The 25,585-nt window shown below is 44.8% G+C and overlaps 1 protein-coding gene across 2 annotated transcripts in view; it reads left to right on the top strand.

Annotated features, from left to right (window-relative positions):
* PTPRU (protein tyrosine phosphatase receptor type U) overlaps nucleotides 1-25,585 on the top strand; it is an 870,052-nt gene that overhangs the window by 664,180 nt on the left and 180,287 nt on the right. For both annotated transcript variants that reach the window (XM_078682521.1, XM_078682520.1), the window contains exon 15: nucleotides 1,576-1,733. In XM_078682521.1, the coding sequence (XP_078538647.1) occupies nucleotides 1,576-1,733 (158 nt within the window). The remainder of the gene's footprint in view (nucleotides 1-1,575; nucleotides 1,734-25,585) is intronic.

The following is a 25,585-nucleotide window of genomic DNA, read 5'->3' as shown; positions in this document are numbered from 1 at the left end:
AGTGCTGGTCAAAGCGGAGCCAGCAACATTTAGAGAACACCTTGATTGCTTAAGAACATAAGGAATCTAGCAAGATTTAGTGGAGGTTTAATAGCACAAGGACCTTGAGGGACCTAACATGATTTGGAGAAAGTATTTAACATTCAAACACATTGTTGGACCCAACTGGATTCATAAAAATATTTGAGAGTTATACGACATTTGAGGTGGTAACAAGTTTTAGAGAATGTTTTGGGAGGTAAAGGACAATGTGGGAGAGATCACATTTTAGAATACACTTTGATTGGTTACAGTCGATGGATGAGGGATGTAACATTTAGAAAATGCCTAGAAGGTTCCACATCATTGAGCGATCTAGCAATATTTAAATCGTTTTCAGGGACATCGAAGGAGCTAGCAAATTTAGAGAAGGCCTTGAGAGTTTGTGGATATTAGGGGAGATAACTAGATTTAGAGAAATTGTTCGAGATTTCAGGAATGTAGGTAGAGCTAGAAAGGTTTAGAGAGGGCTTTGAGAGTTAAGCAACTATAGATGACCTGAGAACATTGCTGAAGCATTGAAGGACACTCGTGAACTAAGCATATTTTCATGAAAGCCTGTGGATTCAAGGACACTAGTACCCTTGCAAAGCTAAATCATGGCTGAACGGTGCCATGTCAGCTAACACCCTCACACCATTTCGAGTTGCATATTCATTGAGTTGCTCACACATTTGCACTTTTATATTGAGTGCCTAACCATCTACAAATAACTCATTTTTTTCATGATACGTTGATTTAAAGTATGCTTAATAATAGCGAAATATCACATACGATTTATAAATATTTAAAAAATTTATCTATTTTAACAACATTTTCCCTATTTTTTTAAGCCATAAGTACAGTTTTAAGCATCCACAAGATTTACCGATTAGTACTGCTTCTTTAGCGGCCTAGGGGGCTCAAAGTGGCACACACGCAATGCTGACATCTTGTGTGATCTCTAAGTCAGAAGGTTCTCTCCTGGATGTGCCAACTCTGCCTTTCGTGCTTTTGGATATAAATTGAGTGCCATTAAATTGGATAATAGCAACAATTGTGATGTACAGTATTATATTAAAACACATTATTATTACTATACAACATGCAGATAATTTTACCTGCATGTCTCCATTGTCTTGAACACGTCTCATAAAGCAATGTTTTATTTTATTATTAGATTATTTGGACTAAAGCGACTTTGTAGAGGTATGATGATATATGGAGACTCCTGTCAGCTCTGAGACATCAATGAAGCAAGTTGTCTACATTAGGGAAAAAAATTCCTGGAAGATTGAACAGCTATTGTCAAAACTGTCAAGGTTTAGGATGTGTTTGCTTTTTTACAATGCATTATTTATTTATTTTGAGAGCACAGAGGGACTGCTTAAGCACAAACATATGAAATTGCTAGTATATTAGTACTAAAAAGAGCACAACTGAATTATTAAATATACTGCTCAGTTGCCCCTTTAAGAGGTCTAGGCACCATGGCAGAAGGTCTGGCAGAGAAATGCTGCGGTGATTTGACCTGGAATGCTTATGTCTCCTCCCTAGGAAGCCTGTCACCATGACAAAGACTGCCATCAACTATCGCCATGAGAAGACACACATGATGACGGCCGTGGACCGGAGCTTCACTGACCAGAGTACACTGCAGGATGATGAGCGGCATGGCCTCTCTTTCATGGAAGCACACAACTACAGCACCAGGGGTAAGTAGCATGATAGCCAACATCCGACTGATCTCATTTCCAGAATACCAAGAGCAGTAGCACTGTGCGTATCCCACCACTTTTGGTTAAGGTGGACATGCAAAGGCGACCACTTCTACCTACTTCCTTGACCAAAGTATTTTGGAGGAGAATGACTGGCAAGTGCTTTCCTACTATTCTAAAATAAAGGGAGAGGCATGCAGCTCACAGGTACAGCTTACTTCCTTCTACAAGAGGGCGATGGCTAAGTCCTGCCCTAAAACTTGGGGCAAGATGAGAGTCTGCCTTGCCCCTGGATCTGTTGCCCTTCATCTTGACAAAAGTACACTGTCGCTGTCCTAACACAGGCCCCGTGGGAAATATTTTTCGTCTTTTCATTAATTTTGTCCTCAGCGGCGGCTTTTCAATTTGGGCGGAGGACCATCTCCTCTCCCATGCTGAGGATGCTGAAAAAGTGAAAAAAAAAATTGTAATGAAATTACTTTATTATCATTTTATTTATCCTCTACGAGCCCGAGCTGATTGTGAGGGTGGAGCAGGGACATTGCTGCTGAGCAGCAGCAGGGAGGATTGGTGGCTGACTGCAGCAGTGTAAAGTGTGCATGTGACTTTGGCCTGCTGTCTTGCGGCAACCAGCCTGACTTGTGCACTTTAAACTTCTCCAACTTGATCTGTCTTAGACAGCTGAGTGGAGAGCAGGCACAGGCCTCCGGTGCTTTTAGGAGCGCTGTGACAGCCCGATCGAACCAATCCTGGCGTTTCTCTCATGCTGGCTATCAGCTGAGACTTGTTAGGGGAGTTGGCTATGGCTCACCCTGGACAACTGGAGAAAAACATCACGATCGGAGAGGTGCAGTCAGGTAAGTGAATATATCGATTTACATTTTTGTAATCACTGTAAACTAAGTCACTGACATGTATTACATTCATGTTTTAAAGTTAAGTATTTTACCTTTAAAACATTATTGTAAAGCATGCCGACAATTTAGTTAGAGTTTATTGCATGTCAAGGTTTCATTTTCCCTTAGTACGCACTTTTTTGACCCATTTGCAAGTCCTACCACTTTCAAGTGTTGCCAGCTGCCACTGGTTGTTCTTCACCATGTCATACGATTCAGTTTTTGTTAAACATATTTTAATGCTTTAACCCAAAAACAGTCCCTCCTGTAATAACCAGTTATTTGGGGTGCCGTCTAAAATCCTTTTCCTTTCCCTCATCTCCCCCTTGTAGCTACCTCAACTTCTTTTAATGGGTTCTAGAACTTGGAACACTCTGACATCCAGGGGTTTCCAGCAACATTAAAATATGGTGGGACATGATGCTAAAAAAACTCACCCTGTATGTTTGCACTTGCTGGCACGCAGGATCTAGTTGTGGTCTCTATATTCGTCCTGTTGCTCTTCTCGTCGGTGACTCGGGCAGAAAGGGAAGGAATTCCTCCCTTGTGCAATGCAAAACAAACCAATCGGATTGGTTGGAGCAGGTTAACCCAGCACTCATTCTGAGACTGGGTGCCTGTGGCTGCAATCTCTTGTCTTTTTCTCAGCCCTTGGATTGCTAACTCTGAAGTGCGCGTATCAGATTGGCTGGCTCTAGACAGCCGGCCAATATGACATCCGCACTGGCAGGGGCTGAAGTAATAGTGCAATTTCACTAATCAGCCCTCACACTTCCCCACGCACTGTAACAGCACGAGCCTGTGACACATTATGATAAAATTGTATTTTTTACTATTTTATTAATGTGTGTGCCATGGCAATGCTCCTCCGACATAATGGAAGAGCTGCTGCTGCTGACATCATTACTCTGTCTACAAGTCTCATTAGTGTAAATTAAAATAGGTGCGGACAGACCAGGCTGTTCATTAAATATTTAGTGTTTATGTAGACGCATACTCAGAAGTGGGAAAAGTTGCAATGAATAAATGGTTGAAGTCCTTGTTTTTTCACCTGTGCCGTGGCACAATATTTGGGCTGTCTTGCCTCTCATAGAAGAATGTGTTGAGGGCTTGATCTGGCACCCACACCCTTTACTGATTTGAAATTCGATGTAGACTGGAACAGAAATATCTTCCGTCGCCACAGAGTCTGTCATTTCCTGAGCAGCGTTTCAATTTTTGACTGAATTGCTTCCCTTCAAAGGTATTTTCTGAACACGGTGAAGCTGATGGGTTACACAGCTCACTCAGAGGCAGTCTCCCACCAGAATAAACTACTACTGTCAGGTATTCTCTTGTGTGTGTTGGAACCCAGATCTCACCAGGACATTCACTTAAAGACCAAACAAATTGCTATTTGTACTCACATGTAATCAGTTTTGTACCTGGTTGAGGCATGAGATCCAAATGACTAGCGTTCCAGTGTACAAAAGGGCTAAAATACGTTTCCTGAAAGCGAAAGGGTCACATGCTTACTGTGTGTTCCTGCTTTAGAAGAGGTAAGGATGCATAAAGCCTAGTCTGGCTAACATGTGCATCCTTATTTCTGCTTCAGATGAGGATTTGTGCTGTTTGCTGCTCATCCACTACCTCAAATGCATTATGTCAGTATAAGGAGAATGCCACTGCCACTACATAGCCTGTCCCTATAAGAAGAAAACAGATGGGTACTTATGGTTGGGGCTCGGTTACAGACAAAGGGTAATGTTCAGTTACTCCAGTATTGGAGCTTTCATAGATTCACATACCTGAATCATTTCCCCGTCGTCGAGACGGGAGTCTCCGGTATATAAAAAGCAATGCTTAGCAGTATAGCTAACTGAAAAAAGGCCTAGGCCCATTTCCCTTTTCTAACCCATAACCTTTGTTATGTAAAAAAGGACCAAACTTTTCCCTTAACCAATCAAAGCTCCTCACCCTCTAGAACCCTCCTGAGAGAACCTTTTGCCCCTCAGATTTTCTACCGGCACGTTGTGCTAGGGAGTCTCCTTTGAGCTCTGCTCAAACTCTGGATTTCCAACTTTGTAGAAGATTGATTTCATTCTATTTTCTTGTGGATTTGATAATCTTGTGGCCTGTTTCTCATCTACATCCTGTAGAATGTCTGGAAAAGAGAAAAAGGTTCTTTTTAGAGCCTGTGACACCTGCTCTAAAAAGAGACTCTAGGAGGAGGAGCCTAGCCCGCAACCATGATGGCCGCCTGAACCCTCGGCTCCGCCGACCCTCTCGCTTTCCTCCCGTGTTGCTACCTATCCTGCACGTTATCCTGCTTCTGCACCGACTTTTCGGATCCGGGAGGTGACCCTGATTTCAACGCTGTGCTTCCCGGTGTGTTCTCAGCGGGGGAAGCGAAACGGCGCCCTTACCTCCTCCTTTGCGTTTCATGGCGGCGACCGGGTCCCTCTTCCTCGGGGACGGTCGACCCTGATACAACGCCAGCGGCCATTGTGGCTGGAGCGGTGCCGAACGGTGGATCGTAGCTGCTACACTGTGCTGTCCGCTGCACTTATCCTGCTTGCTCCGCAGCGCTCAATGCTCCGAGATTCAGACGGCCGTGAGTGCTACAAAGTATCCTCTCCCACGGCTTGTAGGAGATCATCCCAGCTTTCTTGCTGCCCAGTGCTGTGGTGGGTGCCATTTTGTATCGGCCACTTGGCATTTGCAAGTGACGGCCCCGGGCTGCTCCCGAGTATACGAGCGTGCCCCGTTTCTCCGCGGGACTCGTGTGGGTGTTGGTATGGAACCTGCTGCCCCTGTGCCCCCGGCCCGGCTCTACTGTGCGGAGTGGCCACGAGAGGCTCGGCTGTCCGCAGGGGAAGTCGGCGGCCGGTCTCGAGGTTGCCTCCATGTTTGCGTGCCGGGCGTGCAGGGAGCTGCCGCATCCCCTTTTCCTGGTGAACCGCTGCGGACTGGCGACGTTCTAGGGGCGCTGGGCGAATTGTGTGCTGTCCTATGTGTCAATGCCCATAAACTGGGGGACCGATTGGACGCCCTTTTGTCCGCTATGCCCTCGTCTGGCCATGTTTGCTGTCGGGTGCGGGACACTGCGCCACACCCTATGATTACATGCCGTGAGTTGCCCATTCAGATGTCCACGGAGGCATTGATGGTACAAGAGCCTGACTTAGCCGCGGAATTGCCTGTTGTGGCTGGGGCGAGCCCTGAGGTTCGTGGACTTCTGTGCTGGCTAAGGAATCGTCTCTGGACATCCTGTTCGGCGGCTCCTTTGTGGTCTGTTCGCATGACTCATTATCTTCTCCTGGGACTGCCAATACTGCTTTGTCTGGCCTCTCTCGGAGGATTGTTGCGCTGTGTTTTTTCCTTCTGTGTTAACGTGACACACTTGCTTTTGGGTTGTGCAGACTTTGGTGGACAGTCTCTTATTCTGTTGTACTCCTCCCGTCCGCTCGCTCTGTTCATGATGGCCATTATCCAGCTGGACCTTGTCGACACATCGGACCGTAAGGGGCAGGGTTGATAAAGTTTTCTCCTTTTGCTTGCTCGCGCTTGTATTGTGGGGACTGTACTGTACACACGGGGTGGTTACACATTGCCTTTAATGTCGGGTTGGGGGTCCGGGGATGGCGGCCATGATTACACGAGTTGTTTATTCTGAGTATATTTGTTTGGCCCTCCTCCGGTTCGATATGCTTCCTCCTTTTTTTCTTCTCGCTTTCCTGTCTCTTCTATATTTCGGGTACTCTTTTTGGGGCGACAGACACACTGTTGGGGGGGGGGGTAGGCCATAGCCTCTGCATGTGTGTAGGGTGGGTGGTGAGGGCGGGGGGGTTTCTTTTGTCCGTTTTTGTTTCTATGGGCCTTCTTTCTTTTTGCGTTCTTCCTTCTCTTCTTTTTTGCTTTTTCTGGGTCAGTGGGCTCGGTTGGGATTAGGTGGGTAGCGCTTGGCGTGCTATGTGTTTTGTGCCGGTTTATCCTTTTGTTCTGTTCTTATGCCGCCATTTTGATTTATCATTGCTTGCTCGCAATTCTTCTGAGGTACGTTGCCCACTCATGTCGTTGGTGGCTTATATGTATTCTGATCCTTCCTGTTTCGTATGCTTTCCTATAATTTACTTATGAAAACCTTTAAAAATGAACCTTGCATTCTCCTGTTTTCTCGGTAGTATTTGCATATCCGGTGTAATCTAAATTGATTGTTCTTCTGTACTCTGTGCTACTGAGTTGCGATATAGCTTGCTATAATGCTCGTAAATGTGTCTCGGCCGGCCAGATGGTTGTAGGCCCGTATTTGTTTCTTGATACTGTGCAATAAAGGTTTTTAAAAAAAAATAAAAAAAATAAAAAATAAAAAGAGACTCTACACTGATGACCCACATGAAAACTGCATTTATTGTCTTTATCCGGACCACCGAGCAAAGGATTGCAAGGTATGTCGCACTTTCTCTAGCAAGACCCTTAGAGATCGTGAGGGATGCCTTTTAATTTGGCTTCAGAAGATCAAGGCCAGAAAGGAGGTGGTTTCTAGTGATAGTGACCAAGAATCCTCCTCTTCGACTAGGAGATCTAAAAAAAGAACAAGATCTCATCAGGCTCATTCCTCAGGGGAACGTCCTGAGAAGGCCCTAAAAAAGATCACTCAAGGGTCTTCAGGGTGTAGCCCTTCCAAATCTCCTCAGCCAAGAGAAAAGGAGAGCAAAGGACACACTTCTAAGGAAAAAATATCCAAGAGAGCCTCTTCTGAGCCTTCAAAGACACCACCTTTGGTTCAAGAGTCCTTCAAGAAGACATTCTCTAGTATTCCTGAGGAGAAAAGCAAAAAATCGACATCGTCGACGAGAGTGTCGACGAAGAAGTCATCGTCTACGGCGACGACCACAGAGGTACAGAAGCTACCATTGATTGTAACAGTGTCGACAGCATCAGCGTCGACGGGAGCGTCAACGCCAGTAACATCGACGCCGGAACATCCACATCGTCGACGACGACAGAATCGTCGTTGACGGTGATGACAAAGGGGTCGTCGACGGGAACGTCGACAATGATTACTATGTCATTGGTGAGGAATGGTTCCAGTGCAGTGTCGACGACGACAACACCGTCGACGGTAGTGTCGATGGCGATCTCGTCGATGAGAAAAACTCCAGAAAAAGATCACACCAGCTGTGACTTCCCCGAGTAAGATTTCTTCTCTGGTTCCATCGCACCTTTTGGAGGAGGAAGAGTCGGATGAGGAGGAGGATGACGGACCCTTCGGGTATGCCAGTAGTCCATCGCAACTCCATGTAAAATGTCAGGAGGATGATGATGAAGAGGGTTATGAAGAATATCATAGCCTCTCACAGCTTCGTTACCAGCAAGGACCTCAGGAGGAGATGGTCGCTATGCCATCCTCAATTATGATAGACTTGCAGTTCATGTTGCAAGATTATAAGAAGGGGTTTCCTGCATCAGTAATCCCTCAAGAAGTTCCTCTTTCACGTCCCCTTTCTATTCCGGCTACTCCAGTCCACAGCAGAGAATCGCTACTGGACGCTACTCCACAGACGCCTCAGGTCCAACAGCACAAGGATCCGGTTACCACGGATGACGAGGACCATGAGGAGGGGGAGCTAACGGAACCCCACAAAGAATGGGATGACTATCTAATCCCATCTCCACCATCACCTATTCAAGTACCGGTGGATTCTCCACCAGTGGATATTGGTGGATTCCACAACTTGATGGAAAGGGCTGCAAAAAGATTTCAGCTGCCTATGAAGACAACTCAGGCAGAATGTTTTCTTTATTACTTTAAAGAGCCCTATCAAAAATCGGTCAGATCCATACCAATCATCGACCATGTATGGAAGGAAGGTTTACAAGTGATGACACCCCAGTGACGGTTACACCTGTGCTGGCTAGGTTGGACAAGAAGTATAAGGCGCAATCGGCGTGCTTGATGGGCCATCCAAAACCGGACTCTTATCATTTGGCAGGCAGCGCAACAAAAACCGAAGAACCCGTAAGTACCTATTTCTGCACCTCCGGACAGGGAGGGACGGCGTTTAAACAATGCAGGTAAAAGATTCTCCTCAATGTCAGCTCTCCTAGTCGGAGCAGCTAATGCCCTTGCCATCCTGGGCAGGTATGACAGGCAGATGTGGTGCAATATAGCACCATATGTTGACCTCCTTCCGAAAGACAGTAAACAGGAGGCGAAGAAGATTCTGCAGGAAGGTGAGATGGCTTCAGCTGAAGTCATCTAGTGTGCCATGGACATAGCTACCACAGCCTTTCGTTCTCTAGGAGGAGCAGTAGTTTTACGGCGCCAGGGTTGGCTGAGGGCCACTGCCTTTAGATTGGAGGTCCAGAATAAGATTCTGGTTCTACCTTTGATGTGGAGGATTTATTTGGACGTCTGGTAAATGAGACCCTGCAGAGTATTAAAAAGGACACGGATATGGCGAAGGCCTTGGGTACGTTGCAGTATCGGAAGGTGCCCTTTCGAGGCGCCCGTGGAAGAGGAAAACCATCTTATAGAGGTGGATACCAACAAGGAAGATACACCTATTCTTCCTCATCACAGCACTACCGGCAGCAATACGGCCAGAGGCTGTCTGGAAACTACTCTAAGTCCGCTCCCAGAGGACAAGGACATCGTCCAGGTAAAGACAACAACAAAAGACAATGACAGCCTTCAAACTCCAGATTTTTATCCTCCTACCCCGTCAAATGTTCCCCTGGGTGGAAGAGTAACTTATTATTTACATCAGTGGCAGAGAATAACATCGGACAAATCGGTCCTCCACATAGTAAAATTCGGACATACTCTAGAATTTCTACACTTCCCTCCTCTCACACCACCTACGTATCAAGAAGTCAAACACCTACCTCAAATGCGTCGGGAGATTCGGGCAATGCTCCGAAAGGGAGCAATAGAACCGGTACCGAACTCCCAAAGAGGGAAAGGGTTTTATTCCTGTTTCTTCTTGATCCGGAAGGGTGCTATCAAGTGGCGTCCGATCCTGGACCTACAGTCTCTAAATACCTATCTCAAGAAACAGTCTTTCAGAATGGTGACCCTCCAATATTCTGCTACTCTTAAACCCAGGAGATCAGATGACCTCCCTAGATTTACAGGATGCATACTTCCATATCCCCATCCATCCTTCCCACAGAAAATACCTTTGATTTACAGTGGCAAAAAAATATTACCAGTTCGAAGTCCTGCCATTCGGCCTCAAATCTGCCCTGAGAATTTTTACAAAATGTCTGGCACAGGTGGCAGTGTATCTGTGAAGACAAAAACACCAAATGTTCCCATACTTAGACGACTGGTTGATAAAGGCACTACCACAGAAGGAGGCTCAAGCTTCAACTTTGGCTTGCATGGACTTGTTTGCAGATCTGGGTCTGACTTTAAATGTAGAAAAATCGTCTCTTCATCCATCCAGAAGGATCACGTTTCTGGGTGCAATCCTAGATATGTCTCAAAACAAGGCATTCCCATCCATAGAAAGACAATTGGGACTCGTCTCTCTGGCCAAAGAGTTCAGGAGAAGAAAGTGTCTTTCAGTCCAAAAATACAAATCACTTCTGGGGACGATGTCTTCATGCATACCACTCATTCCCCTGTGTCGATTGAGAATGCGTCCGTTACAAGAGGCGCTAGATCTACAGTGGTGCCAAGCAAAGGGATCCTTCGAGGACAAGGTCAAAGTCACGCAACCAATGTTGCAGGCAATAGCGTGGTGGACTCGCAGAAGCAATATCTCGGTGGGTCTTCCCTTCCTGACCGAACCAGCTCCACTCGTGGTTACCACGGATGCCTTTCTCGAAGGATGGGGAGCAGTCCTCCAAGAGTTACAAGTCAGCGACCGATGGAAACAAAAGGAACAACACCTTCACATAAACCTGTTGGAGTTAAGGACAATAGGATTGGCATTGTTGGCCTTCAGCCCAGAACAAGAAATGCCAATTCTTTGCAAGCTGGCATCACCAAAGGGGATCGTGGGGGAATGCGTTTTCGATGGCATGGTCAGGCGTCTTTGCCTACGCTTTTCCGCCTATTCCCCTCCTGCCGCGAGTACTCACGAAGATGAAGAAGGAACCGTGCAGGATAATACTAATAGCCCCTTGGTGGCCCAGGCAGCACTGGTTCACGGAACTGCTCCTTTTACAAGAAACAGAGCCAATACGTCTACAGCCAATACCAGAACTATTGACTATGGCTCAGGGACAAGTGCGGCATCCAGACCCAACATCACTGCAATTAGCAGCCTGGCTCCTGAGTACAGAGAATTTCATCGATTAAATATTCCGACAGAATGTAGAGAGATCCTGGCAAAGGTGAGGGCTGAAAGCACTAATAAGACATATAGGATGAAATGGAAAAGATTCTGCTTGTGGTGTCAGGAGAACGACTTACATCCTTTGCAAGCAGAGGCACATCAAATCATCCCATATTTACTAAGGCTAGCAAAGTCTGGATTGGCCCATGCCTCTATTAAAGTGCATTTGGCGGCGATCTCTAGATACTGGAGAAGTTCAACGGGCCCATCTCTGTGGTCGGAGAGGATGAAAGTGCAGTACCTCAGACTTTTCCCCAGTGAGCTTTGGGTAGTTCCTTCCCATCCATCCAGCTACTGCTGTCATTCAGTGGTTGAAATTATTTACAGTAGCTTCCCTATCTTCATAATTGGCACGATCAGCTGAGCATGATTGGCTTTCGTGACCACTTGTATCCCAAAGGAATAAATCATTTTGCCACAGGTGAGACGAACAGGTTAAAAAGCTCTGGGCTTAAAGATGAGCGCTCTGAGGCACCCCACAAGGCAGAGAAAAGGGTCTGATCGATAGTGGTTCACCACCACCCTCTGAGAACTGTCCTTGAGGAAAGAAGGCAGTAGTTACAGAGCCCTGCCTGAGACACCCAGTTCCTGTAGGCAGTCGATCAGCAGAGATGGGGAGATGGTATCAAAGGCCACGGACAGATCCAACATGATCTGCCTTCGCACCTTGCCCCATATCTACAAGCCACCTAACACTGTCCGTAGCCAACACCAAGGCTGTTTCTGTTCCATGATCTTTCAGGAACCCGCACTGTGACACACATTCAACCACCTCTGTTCTTTCCCATATGCCATCAAGTGGCTGTTGAGATGTTATTCCAAGATCTTAGCAGGAACTGGGAGAAGAGCTATAAGTCGGGAGTTTTTAAGGTTGTTGGGGTCCAGGTTAATACACTTACTTTTGTACTTAAACCAAGTTCAATGCAGTGGCACTTTCAGTAAAGGGATGTTCAGCATTGTATTGTTTTTTAATTTTTTTTTAACTTTTGTTATTTATAGCAAAAATATTTTTTACTAAATGAAAAAGCAACCTGCATAGATCCTGTTATGTAAATGCGATATTCATAATTCATTATAAATTTTAAGTCTATGAAACTGTCATTCAAAACCGTACAGATATTTATAATGCACAATTCACCAAGAAAGAAAACTTAATAAAAGCAATTAGAAAGAACCAAAAAGATCAATTATGATTTAGTGCTGCAGGTACAACATACAAAAATAGGTGCTCATGAAATACTAAAAAGCTCAAGACCTGTTCAATATAAGTAGTAATACTTATAAAACTCATAAATTGTAGTGACATTAAAATTAAATAATGCATAGTTAGAAGTTAGTTACAAAACAATTCAATTAAAAAATTGCCAGATTCTATCAAGTTTGGCAGAAGAGCCTAAACTCTTAACGTACAATGTTTCTCGTTTGAGAACTCTCTGCATTTTTTTAAGCCATTGATGGGCCGTCGGAACCCCCTTGGATTTCCAGTTTGCTAAAATAAAAGATCTTGCAGTTAGTGTTGCAATAAAACGAAATTGACGTTGACCTAAGGTCCAGTCTTCTCTCATCTAAATTCTGACAAAGAGGGTAGTTAAAGGGCAAGGAGGAAGATTGATTTCCAATTTTTTACTGATTTCAGAAAAATCATCCTGCCCAAAAATCTTTAGGTGGTGGCATGTAAACCCAACGTGAAGCCAATCCCCAGTTGTAAGTCCACATCTAAAGCACCTAGGATCAACAGTGGGGAACATTTGGTGGAGCCGATCAGGAATATAGTAGATCATCCATTTGCTAAACCATGCCATCCTTCTTAGGTTGGCAGCCCTGACTGTTTTGTAGCTAATTTTGTTACTCTTCAAGACTTTTATAGAAACAAAAGGTTTCTTTCCTGGCAGCAAGTACTAAACCACAAGAGTAATATAAGTAGTCTCCTGAAGTTCAGCTATGCACAGGTTAAGCAGTTCTGTGTAGGCCTAACCTTCAAAAAAGATTGTCCAGGCGCTCTCCTTGGGAATGCACATTTTATCTCCAAAACTGGTACATACTACTCAAATTAGTGGAGAGTAAACAGGTGATCCTTGACCACCTGGAGAAGATTAGCTCGACTACCGATTGCACCTTCAACTTGCAACAATGGCAGAATTATAACAAAATGTGCAGCATTGTTACTTCAATGCAGTTCCTGGGTATTAGTGACACCTTGATATAGTAACATTCCCTGTAGTGACCTACACCTGTGCTATGGCTGTGAGAAGAATGCATTTCCCAGCTGGAACCCTTTCAGGGCATGTAAGTGATGGCATATTCTGCACTCTTGAATTATTCAGAGCCTGTGTGCATTTAACATTTTTGGAAAGGGAAAAAACTGTGCCCTGGTTAAAAAAATAACATTTTCAGAATATTGTAATCTTCTAGATGTGCCTGCCAGGTGAATTCAAATAAACAAGTGAGAGGCACTGAGCTGGATGTGAGAAGGATGGAGTAACTGACTGATCACATCATCAGAGCGGGAGGTGCAGAGAGCCTGAACATTTGGCAATGGCGGTATAAAATCTCTCTTTAACTCTATGCATGTGGCTCTGCTACTGCCTGTAGGTTCACAGATGAGCCCCCACACTCCTACACAGTGCAGCTTGTCTCAACAGGGTCCAAGTGCTCACGTCATTAGGAGCTGGCTGTGTCCAAGCTGCCTACATGTGCTCCAGTATGCCAACATATGGGCTTGCAGTGCTTCAGGGAGATATTGTACTTTTCTTTCCTCTGAAAGAAAGTGGAAAGAACAGGCACTTTGGGAAAAAATAGCAAATAATGAGAGAAAACAGAATTAGCGAGTCGTCAAGCTTGCAGAAGCTGCCTACATTGTGTCCTACTTATATAGGGTCAGACATATCAGGCAGTATGTGTTTGGAGGCTTTGTTTAAATTTTAGGGGTCTCTTCTTTGAAGCTGTCATGTCCGTAGCATTCGTGACTGTAGTTAAATATTGTTTGCATACGCCTTCCATCTGGTGTTGAGTCCTTACATCACAAGTTGTTTTTCTTCAAAGAAGTTTCAAGTCACAGGATGTAAAGTGACTCCTCCCTTAGTCCACAATGTGCATGGGCTTTGACTCCACCTTTGGATGTAGAAAGCAACAGCTCTGATAACAAAGTGGTTGCTCGTGGTGATTTTGGGCCCTTCGATAGTTTCTCATTTTTGGAAGAAAATAAGTCACCTTCCCTCAGATCTGCGCGGTTGGCTCCAGAGACTGCACTTGATCTGGTCTCAATCCAGGCATCGAGGACCTGACCTCGGAGAATGTTGTCAGATGATTGTACCCACATTGTAACGCTAAACACCCGCCATCCAATCAGCACGAGGTCTATAAGCTCTGCCTCTCCCCTGAACACTAGGAGTCCGACTCCAACTTCTGCCTGGCTTTAGGTGCAAAAAGGCACTCAGGTACTGAAGAGAGACAGAGAGAGGCTGGGTGCATTTGAGAATGCAGCATGAATGCCTGTCGATCATTCCAGAGCAATTTGGGGGACAGGATCCCCTCATCATTGAGGAAGAATTGTTGGGGTCTTTGGAGGCACCAGTCGCAGGAGTGCACACCCAGCCTAAGAACAATGTTGTCAAAGGTCTTCATCGAAGAACACCACAACCCTCTGGAGTTGGAGCAGGCGGGAATGCCTTTAAGGAAGATGGTGAGGTCTGTGAGGACTGACCAAAGGCATGGGGAAAAAAAACATAATCACAAGAGACCATGTGACGGGAAAAAATCACTGCTTCCGAGGGCGTTGGCTATCCAGCCTGAAACCAGGAAAAAAGCTGCAAGCCCACTAACCATCCTCAAGCCCTGATCAGAGCGAAGAGAAGGTTTAAGTGCCAAGGCAGTAGCCATGTACCATGTCAATCTCATCCTGCTTTAAAGGCCCAAATCCTTCATCCTCAGAGCTGAAAACTTAGCAGACAAGGTCAGCGCCAAAGTCGAGGCCGGAAATCTCTTCAACACCATGCTTGTAAAGTTCAGAGGCTCCCCATTGTTGAAAGACTGGCGGAGGATCTTGAAGGCAGATATAAATGCCTCTTTATTCACCTCGACAGGGGAACAATCTTGGCAAAACCTCTGACTTAAAGGTAGAGAAAGCTCACATGCAACAAAAAAACTTGTATGTGACGCACCTTGCCACCTAAGGCATAAGAAGTGCAAGAAGCAGAGAACACCTCCTCAGCCGCCATCTCTGTCTACCATACCAAAACAGGGACCACACACTGCACCCTTGACTCTACCACCTTCTTCACCAGTCTTACACACTACCGCCATCTCCACCACTTAGTGCAGTCTCACCACTGCCTCCTGGTCCTCCAGCAGAGTGTCCAGTGGGGGTGTGTTCAGTCTTTCTGAGACCCATGCAGTTTGTGTGGGAAATGTGACCATATAAGCAACCCACTACAATGTCAATCCTCTCTGAGGATCATAAAATACAGCCTTACACAGAAAAGCCATCTCCACCAGACCTCATCATAGCATATCATGTTGTAATACAGAGAGCAGTTTGACTTCACAAAGTGTTGATGCACATTGTTGAGGAAGACTGTTTCCTGGTCGAGACGCTCTTTAAAACTGAACATAGCATTCAGTTCACCATGCAACAGTATGCTGAAGTCAGCCCTTTGCAACTTTAAAGGTCCACGGTAGTAACACCCCATATAGAGAAGAAATACAAGACCTCTCCCGAAGACCCATTTTACCTCAGAGGACAGGTTACCCCATACGGTCTGGTGGTGTACATGGCAGAAAGAGGACATTAGCACAAGACACTGTGGATGCTCCACACCCCGATAAAGAAAGCAAGTGCATAGTCGCTGGTAGGTCCCACCAGTCAGTGGCACTTTGTAAACTCTCTGGCGCTACTGTCAAGATGTGATGCATTCCATTGGGCGGAAATGAAGGCACTAATGCAACATCTCAGGGAGCCATGCAGGAAGAGCGATGAGAAACTTGTTGCGTAGGGCAAGTGATCTCCAGTGCGACTATCAACTTTGCACTAAATGTATCAGACACTGCTTCGCATTGTGTGAATACCAGCGTATTGCTCTATAGGCATGCTTGCCTTAGTGTATCAGGTTTTAAACCTGAGGTGCAACAACATCTCTCCTACCTTCCCTTTGATGGGTGTAAGGAAACAGGCAATTAGTTGTGTGGCCTGCACAAGTTTCACCTCTTCACTGGGTACCAAACACCCCATTGTAGCGCTTGACCCTCTCAGGGTAGGGAAGCAGAGCAGTCCAAGGCCTACCCCAAGGAGGTGGTGTAGGCCAACCATCGCCATTCACAGGCAAGCAATAATAACACTCAATAAATGATTGTCCAGTCTGTGTATTTTCTATGAAAAAGAAAACAAAAATGTATAACACAAACACCAATTAATACTATGCATTAATCTACAAATATACATAAGGCTGGTTGAAATACCTTTGCCAACATTACATTTTCCCCCTAAAGTGGCATGCCCCCAAAATCATAGTTACCCCCCTCCATGTACAATATAGCACATATTTATATAATTGGATGTCACTTTACATCAGGTGAATGTTACCACACTTAAAGACCAGACGTTACCACATGTTAGAATGCTTCATCCCATCACTGACTTAAGTAACCATAATCCACTGCAGTTATTAGGAGTTATAAAGCATTGCCACCATGTTAACACATTATCATTAAAAAATCATTGCAGTCGTTCAGAAATATTCAGTACTATCATCAATACAACACCTTTAAATAAAATGTTGTGAATAACACCTTTAAATAAAGTAATGTTCAAACTGGTAGCAATACAACACTTTTAATTAAAGCATTGTTTGAACATAAACCATGTGGCTGTGTCTTTTTTAAACACCTTTAGGCAACATAAACTACAGCCATAAGAACAGCCTCTCGAGGGCACTGCTCTCCCAGCTGTAGAGCTAAAGCTCCAGCCTAGGAGTGCTTGCAAAACCAGGAAAAAATCCTAGGGTGGGTGGTCATCTTTGTTTAGACCCTCCAATCTTGGGGTCAGCATTTGGGTAAAGTTTCTTTGAGTGGAGCTGCTGTGCCCCCTGTAGCCCTTACCCCAACACTTTCTATGTATTGTTGTTGTACCCCCTGCCAGCTTGTTTGTAAGACTTTGGGCTGAGTAGCACCCCGTAGGGCATTATGTGGCGTTGCCTTCCAGGAAGTTGTATAGTTTATTTGCAACTTGGCCGCATGCTTTTCATCTGTCGCTTGACCTCAAGTAGAGCTTCTTTTTCTTGGGGGTCTCACTTGGGGCATGCTGCATGTTTTTACCATTGGGGGCAGATGAGGAGCCCAGCTCTGTCTGGCTCCCCAACCCCGCCAGCAGTCTCCTTTGCTGCCGGCTCAAATCCTACCATATATTGTATTCTATTTATTCCACAAGTATCTCATATTATTGCTGCTGTGATAGCTCTGTGTGAGTGATCTGTAAATCGCTCTGATACCTTCGGGTCTAGTTCGCGCTATATAAAACTTGATAAATAAATATATGTGTATGTGTGTGTATATATGTATGTATATATATGTGTGTGTATATATGTATATATGTATGAATTTTGTATGTGTATATATAAATATATATATGTGTGTGTGTTTGTGTGTAGGTTTGGTAAATTCATTATTATGTGGAATAATCGGCAACCACTGAATTGCACAAATACACGGCCTATCATCGTTGTCCATGGTTTTATCAAAAAACTATTCATGAAAGCTAAATGAACCTACATATTGTAGTTGTAATCTGTGCCCATTATTAGCCACACTTTGAAGAAAAGAGCCTTTTCACGCTAACTACTCCCAAAACTACGTAATGAGTAATTGTGCAATACAGACCAGTATTGCCATCTCTGCCTTCTGGTGCCATTTACAAGCCTTTGACCTCCTGGTTTATGATGTCACCAAAACCCCTCAATAGCAATATTCGACCATATAACACGATCAACAGTTATGTATTTCCTTCCCCTCCGCCTCCCCCATTTCGGGCAGTATCAAAAATTTGAAAAATAGTCACTGCTGATTGGCTGTAGAACTTTCACTCCTTTGACCTAATTGCTGTTATATGGAGAAGGAAACAATGTACTGAAACGATCTGATTTGCTCATCGCAACATTGAAGGAAATGCATAATTGGAACCTGTCAGGATTGTGCATAAGTCCTGGCTGGAGGCTCCCCCGCGCACCCCCCAACACACTGCTGCACACTGCCAAGACATTTGGGGTGTCCTTAATGATGTCATAGATTGTCACTTATGTTATAACTGCTGTATTATGTGCGGTCATAAGCATCGCTTGATGAGAGCACATGTTAATTAATCGGTGAATTTCTGTGGGTTTCATTTTTTAACTGCAAGTTCTTATCTAATTTCAATACTTAAATAGAATGTCACTTTAACCTTACCTTTTTTCAGTGAATTCCTAGTTTTTTTAAAACAGATATTAAGATCTTATTATCATACCAAACGATGTCACTATATATATATATATATATATGTGTGTATATATATATATATATATATATATATATGTGTGTGTGTATATTACCTACTGGCGGTCGCCAGTAGGTATATATAGTTAGGATTTTTTCTCTATGGGATTTTTGAAAATTCTATGTCTAATAACTTTGGCGTTTGTGGACGGAATTGGCTGAAATTTTCAGGAAAATTGAACATTTTGTTTCTGAGCTGCCACTGAAAATTTGTGGGGGGTTCGTCAAGGGGGGGCCGAGAAAAAAGGGGGGTCCCAAAACGCGTTTTTCCCATGTTAATTTCCATAGGGCGGTTGGCCTCACTTTTAGCCCGAACGGCTGAATGGATTTGCACGAAACTTGGCAAAATTGTAGGGACTGTTAACCCGATGTGCCTTTGCTAGGTCTCAATATATGTGCTCCAGTGGATTTTGAGAAATTAACGTTCCAAAAAAGATATATATCTGTGACAGCGCTCCGGGTAGCGCTCCGGTTCGCGTACTTGACGCGTAACGGAACTTCGCGAAGCGAAGCTGATTGGCTCTCCGGTGTCTGTCAACATTCTAAACAGTCCGGAGCGGCCGCCATCTTGTCTCTCGGTAGGATCGAGAGACAAGAGGAGGCCAAAACAAAGGGGGAAATGACCATAAGGGGGTATAGTAGATCCTCCCTGACCCCCTAGGTTTGATGTGGAGGCTTTAAAAGAGCCCCGCGGGGCAAAAAAAAAAAAAAAAAATTCGTTTTTTTTCGTGGGGTGCGCCCGGTACGCGTAACGGAAAGCGGACTGGGGAGCGTACTGCAAGGAAACAAGAATGATTGACTTTTAACTTATTGTATGTTTATAGACTTTTTTTTTGTTTTGTTTTTTTGCTGAGTGACATCTCGGCCTATCTCCACGGGATGCAGTCCCTACCATCTCGGCGTTTAAGCCCAGGGGGACCGGTAGTGTGGGAGAGATAACGTCTGTTAACGTTCGATTCGAAGGAAATCAGGAAGTGTTGATAAACATTGTCTGCGCCATCTTGCCTTTTTTCAAATGCCACACTTTTGTCGTGCACGGCAGCCATTTTAGATGCCTTGACCAGACCCACTCTCTGCACGCTGTCGATCCTTAGCATGGCTCCCCACCCTCGCAAGCATCTCCCTCAGGCACTGGTCACCCCCGCTCTCTGTCTTATGCATGGGCAATAAACCTCCCCCCATCTGCGCTGCTCTTCCTTGAGAATCACACCCTGTGCCCGCCCGACACCTCCCTTTCGCCCTATTCACTACCGCACCCTCTGACACTCCTCTTCCTCTGTGTCCGATTGTCCAGGCCGGTCCCAGGCTATCACCTAGCCCTGCAGATGTAGTTTATGACCCCAGCTGTAAAGAATCACCCCTCTTCAAAGGAGTTACAGTAGATCAAGGCCCCCACCCGATGAGATCCGTCACACCACATGCGTTCCTACTATCTTAAAACCATCCTGTATTGTGATTGGGGAGGGGACCGAGCCTGAAGCGGAAGATTCCAGGGATGCCTCTTTGTACATCAAAGTTTTTACAATTATGTGTCACATTAAAAATATATAGCACTCCAACAAAGTAGTAGGATTATAAAACTTTAATAACTTATAAATATATACAACGCAACAAAAACAGTAAATACATTTAAAAAAAATTTTGAAAAAAGAAGCAACAATGGTCAGTAGCTGTGTTTTGTGCGAATAGTCCCAAGGCAGCACAACGTGCTGAGTTCTGAACGGCACCCAGGTGATGTTACCTGGGTGCCGCACTGGTTTTTGGTATCCTACAATGCAGCTCCGAAAAACGGCGTGGGGCGTCCCGGGGGGTGCGGGGGGAGGCCTCGTCAGTAGCGGTCTGTTGTGCGAATAGTCCCAAGGCAGCAGAACGCGCTGAGATGTGGATGGCACCCAGGTGATGTCCAGTAAGTTGCCGCACTGGTTTCGGTATCCTACAATGCTGCTCCGAATAACGGCGTGGGGCGCCCGGGGGGGGGGGGGGGGGGTGAGGCGGCGTGAACGGGCCTCCCCAGGTGGAGGCTCGTATGCTGTAGTGGGGCGCCCCTTTGTCCGAAAAACGGCGTGGGGCGTCCCGGGGGGTGCGGGGGGAGGCCTCATCAGTAGCGGTCTATTGTGCGAATAGTCCCAAGGCAGCAGAACGCGCTGAGATGTGGATGGCACCCAGGTGATGTCCAGTAAGTTGCTGCACTGGTTTTGGTATCCTACAATGCTGCTCCGAATAACGGCGTGGGGCGCCCCGGGGGGGGGTGAGGCGGCTTGAACGGGCCTCCCCAGGTGGAGGCTCGTCTGCTGTAGTGGGGCGCCCCTTTACCGTTTCAGTTGCCATTCCGCCCGCTTTTGGTACACTGTGCCAAAATCCGCCATTCAGCTGAGTTGTGCCCACTCTTGCGGTGCAGCGATAGGCGGCTGCCACAGGACTCTCAAATTGGCGGCAGGCTCTTTCCTTTTTGGGCCTGGTCCACTGAAATGGCCCTGGGACACCTTGGAACTCGGACGCTTGTCTGCTAGGTCTTGGACCCCATTCTCGAAAGCGTCCCCTCAGCCTTGAAGATTCTACAAAAGTCTTGGGGGCCCCCGACTCCCGCAGGCTTCTGGTGGGGAGCGGCTGCCATGATTGCTCGCGGAATGACCACGACAGAGCCACGAGATGGTGGTGCTTTCATGCTGACTCCAGCTTCAGTCTGAAACATCCAGAAACACTGTAGACTACCAATTCGATCAGTTCCGGTAGCGCCCCAACGTGACCCGGTAGAGAAGAACTTGCCCTCCCCTCTTTGACTGATGGTTCTTGTTGCCTGTCCCTCCTGTTGTCATTTAACAGAACTATTTAGCCTGCTGAAAGGGGTTGTGTTCCGACCGCTGGTTGGTGGAGACATTTTGACTATATTCTGGACCTGCGTTGTCGCGTAATGCGTCATATGACGCGCCGCGTTAGCGCATCCGGAAGTGCTCCGGGGCGCGGCGCGCAGCGCGTAACGTAAGCATAACAGGTCATGTGACTTGTTAATAAAACTTTTCATTGGTTCATTTTACTTTTCTTATTCTAATGATGAAAGGCTTGGTCATATGACCTAAAAATTACACTTTTTATTACTTTCGAACATTATTTTTTCTTAAACATATATGTTATAATATTCCAGGCTAATGTACTTTCCCGGAAAATTTACAACTGTCCTGCAAGTAAAATATATTCCTTTTTCGAGAAAAAGGGCGTTTCTTCGTCCCATGACGGAGCCGTTGAGCAAAAGAGGCTCGGCCTGCTGTCTTAGTCGCCGATACGCCTGAATATCAGATTCTTATCGATCACTTTATGTTGCAGGAGTAGAAAACACAACAGCCCTTGACCATTTATCTTTACTGCGTTCCTGCGTATTATACCTTTTACCCTTCATGTAATTGGACTGCTTTATTTCACTTGCCTTTTACTGATTCGAAAACAGTGACTATTATTAAAAACTTTACCAATGTAAATACTACTACCATGTTTTCTTTTAAAAACCTTTATTGTGAAAATGTCAGTATACAAATACGGGCCTATAACCACGTGGGCCGGCCACGGAGCAAACTGTAATCGTATATGATGAGGAGACATTTACACTGTAGAGGAACGTAACGGGCGGGCCATTAGGTTGCAAGAACTAAGGTGTCTAACAGTTGCGGAATCGGTGGACGTACATTTTATAATTAAATCCACTCATTCTTCAATATGTAAGACATATTTTAACTTTACAGAAACATACAGTCACTGGATGTTGTCATCAGTGATGTCATCAGTGATGTCATTTGAGATGTCATCAGTGATGTCATCAGTGATGTCACTGACCATGTCATGAATGATGTAATATGTGACATGATCAGCAGTGGATTGCGGGTGCGCGATATATAGTTAGTACAACTAACTATATATGGAATTTCAATGGTTTTGTGTCAGTAAAAAAAGGTTTTTTAAATGCTAATTCCTAACTATATATGGTCTATAACCTATGGTTTTTTCAGTGAAGTTTCAAGGTTTTGTAAATGCTAATTCCTAACTATATATGGTCTCTAACCTATGGTTTTTTCAGTGAATATATATATATATATATATCAATCAATTCGTAGCATGTGTTGTAGGTGCACATGCTTTGCATACAAGAGTATGCATCTAGTGTTTGGGGTGAAGGTTTGCATACTGTTTTTTCTTAGAAGTCCTTCATGTCATGAGGTATAGTGACTCCTCCCTTAGCTGCCAATGTGCATGGGCATCGACTCCATGTTATATTGTTTTCGGCTCAGCTGGTGAAAGTAGCATGCAGTTGTGAGTGAACAGTAAATGATGCACATGTGCATAGAACAAACAGAAGAGTGATTTGAGGATAAAGATCTGTAATCAGAGCCACACGCGTTCGGCGAGGACGGTGTGCGCACGTGTGAACATACATCCCTACACACCACAAACAGATGCTTACAGCGTAAGTAACATTTTCCATTCATAGCATGTGTTGCTGTAGATACACATGATATGCATAGACTGTAAAGTAGAAGCCTCCAGAAGCGGTGACTAGTGTGTGGCTGATGCAGATATCTGGAATACATTTTATAGAACCTTCTGGCCAACCAATGCCTGTTTTCTGGTCAGAACATTCACATAGTAGTGCTTAGTAAATGTGTCTGGGAATGAATATGCTGCCGCCTTGCATATGTCAGCTAGGGGAATATTCCATGAGGCCAATTGTAGTTTCCTACCTTCTACTTTCAAGAGGAGTGGGCCTAGAAATAATGGGGAGGGTTCTCTTGGCGTTGGGATAACAAGTCTGGGCACACTTATCTATCCGTAACCGGCTGGCCAAAATAAACACAGTAGGGTCAAAGGGTGCTTGATAAGGTATTTATTGATTTTAAATATTTTTAGAAATGTAGTTAATATAGGACTGCCTCAAGCCATCCAAACATAACACTGGGAAGAATGCTTCTGTGGAATTGCTTCACTCAGAGCTTCTTGACCCTCTATAAAGGTCCCTTCGTGTGGTTTCCCTTTCTGCTGTGCATAAGCTCTGGGGAGAAAACAAGACACATTTAGCCAGTCTGTTTTTAGTGTGCTCTTTTCATGCAAAAATGGCGTCTCCCTCATCCCCAGTGAAGTCACTGCAATTCTAGGTCTCTGACCTAGCCCTTCACAACACCCAGGCAGGGCGCTGTGAATGTGTATCCAATTACCAATTAACACACATGTAAAAGACAACTTGCCGTGGGCTATGGCTTGCCTCCTGAGCCGTAGCGGCATCAGCGGCATCTCCCTCTGGACTGCTGGGCGAGCATGAAAATGTCATCCGCGGTAGTCACTGGTTTGGGTTTCGTCTTGCAGCAAGGTTCCATCCTCCGCTCTTACGGTCAGCTGCAGTCATGAAGCCCTCGATCTTCCATGTCGCTTCTTTGTGGTTGCGTTCTCCTCTTCTCCTTTGGCGTCTCCGAACCTTTATTCCTATTCCCTCAAGACACCTCGCATTGGATAACTCCTTTATTTGGTTCGTCATCTCTTGATCCGCGGCAGATGTGCTCTCATCCGTTACTAGATCTGCGGTTTCCTTATATTGAGGGCAAAGCGCAGCTTCCATGTTGGAATTCCCGCTCTTGTGAATGACAGCCCTTTCACACTATCCTTTTAGCAATTCCTGCTTTGGAAGTACGAAGCCCTTTTGAGACTTTACAAAGGCCACAAACAAATGTTTTAATTCTGTTAATGTAATACATTAGTGTGTGCTTCTGGTCTAGGGTACCAATCCTGTGCAGTAAGGCAAGTCTTAGTGCACCAAACTAAGCTCAATTCCATTCTGTGATACCTTGGCGAGGTGCCTTGGGATCTGAAGCCTGATCATCAATGGAGTGTCTAGAAAGATGGGTTCCAGTGTGATCAAACATGGGCGGTTCCTTGAACTCTTTAGTTTTGGTGTCATAGTAGGTTGTTATCCCTGGTTCTAGGATGTAAGTCTTCTCTGGGAGAATTAAGGTTATACAAGGTGAACCTTGTTGTCTTCTGCCTTACCAGTCACTGAGCTGCACATTGTACAGCGTCACATGGGCAACCTACTCTAGGTCAGCTAGTTGATATTTGGAGACACTAGTCTTGTTACATCCTTTTTCCCACCTCACAGTCCACCTCTCCTACTTCGTCTTAACTCTAGAATTTTAATTATAGCATTCAATAGTGTGTGCATGCGCTCGCAGTCAGCAGGTGGATGCTCTTATTAATATTGCTAACAATATTTTAGTTTAAAATGTTCATCGTCATTTCTATTACTATTTTAATTTTTTATGATTTGGATTTATTATGATTCGTTTTTATTTATTATCTTTTTTTGTTAGTTTCATTTCTGTATTACTGTTTGTATTTATGGTATACTATTGTTCATTTATTATTTTTGTTTTTTTCAATTAATATTACAGCTAATATATTAGGTCTCACCTACAGATGGCTTTAGATGTCTGTTGTTGGCAGATTTACTCTCTCTAACACTTAAACATATTCAGCACAAGGCTAACAAACATGCACTTGGAGTGGGCTTTGGGTCTGCCGCTCTTTACCATTGGCTTTGTGTTTTTCCTCTTGCAGCCTTGACTTGAGACATTATCAATCACATAATAGATTAGGCCACAGACAATGGGTTCCCTTAACTCATTATGTTCCTTGCTTCTGTGTCCTTCCTCCTGTTATTTATTTATTTTTATTTTATTAAAAAAGGTTTTATATAACGCTAGCTAGACCCGAAGGTATCACAGCGCTTAACATAAGATGCAGATCATTCAATTGAAGTAAACACATATATACAGATCAAGAAAAACTTTGTATAGTCAGGGTAAATACAATATGAGGCCAATTAGCGCATCACAAGATAGTGGCGAGAAGGAAATAAAAGAAGACTCAGCAATCAAATGACCTCCTTAAAGGATCAGGAAGGATTGGGAGTGAACTTTAGAAACATAACGCAGATTGTTTGGGATTTAAGGAATTTGTTAAGCAGTAGGTTTTTAAGGTCCCGTTTTAAGCAGGAAAAGGATGAGTTGCAGCGGAGATCTCTAGGGAGTGAGTTCCAGATCCTGGGAGCATTACAAGAGAAACAGCG

This window comes from Lissotriton helveticus, chromosome 3_1, assembly GCF_964261635.1.
Source record: "Lissotriton helveticus chromosome 3_1, aLisHel1.1, whole genome shotgun sequence".
NCBI lineage: Eukaryota > Metazoa > Chordata > Amphibia > Caudata > Salamandridae > Lissotriton > Lissotriton helveticus.
This window is presented reverse-complemented; position numbering and strand designations above follow the sequence as displayed.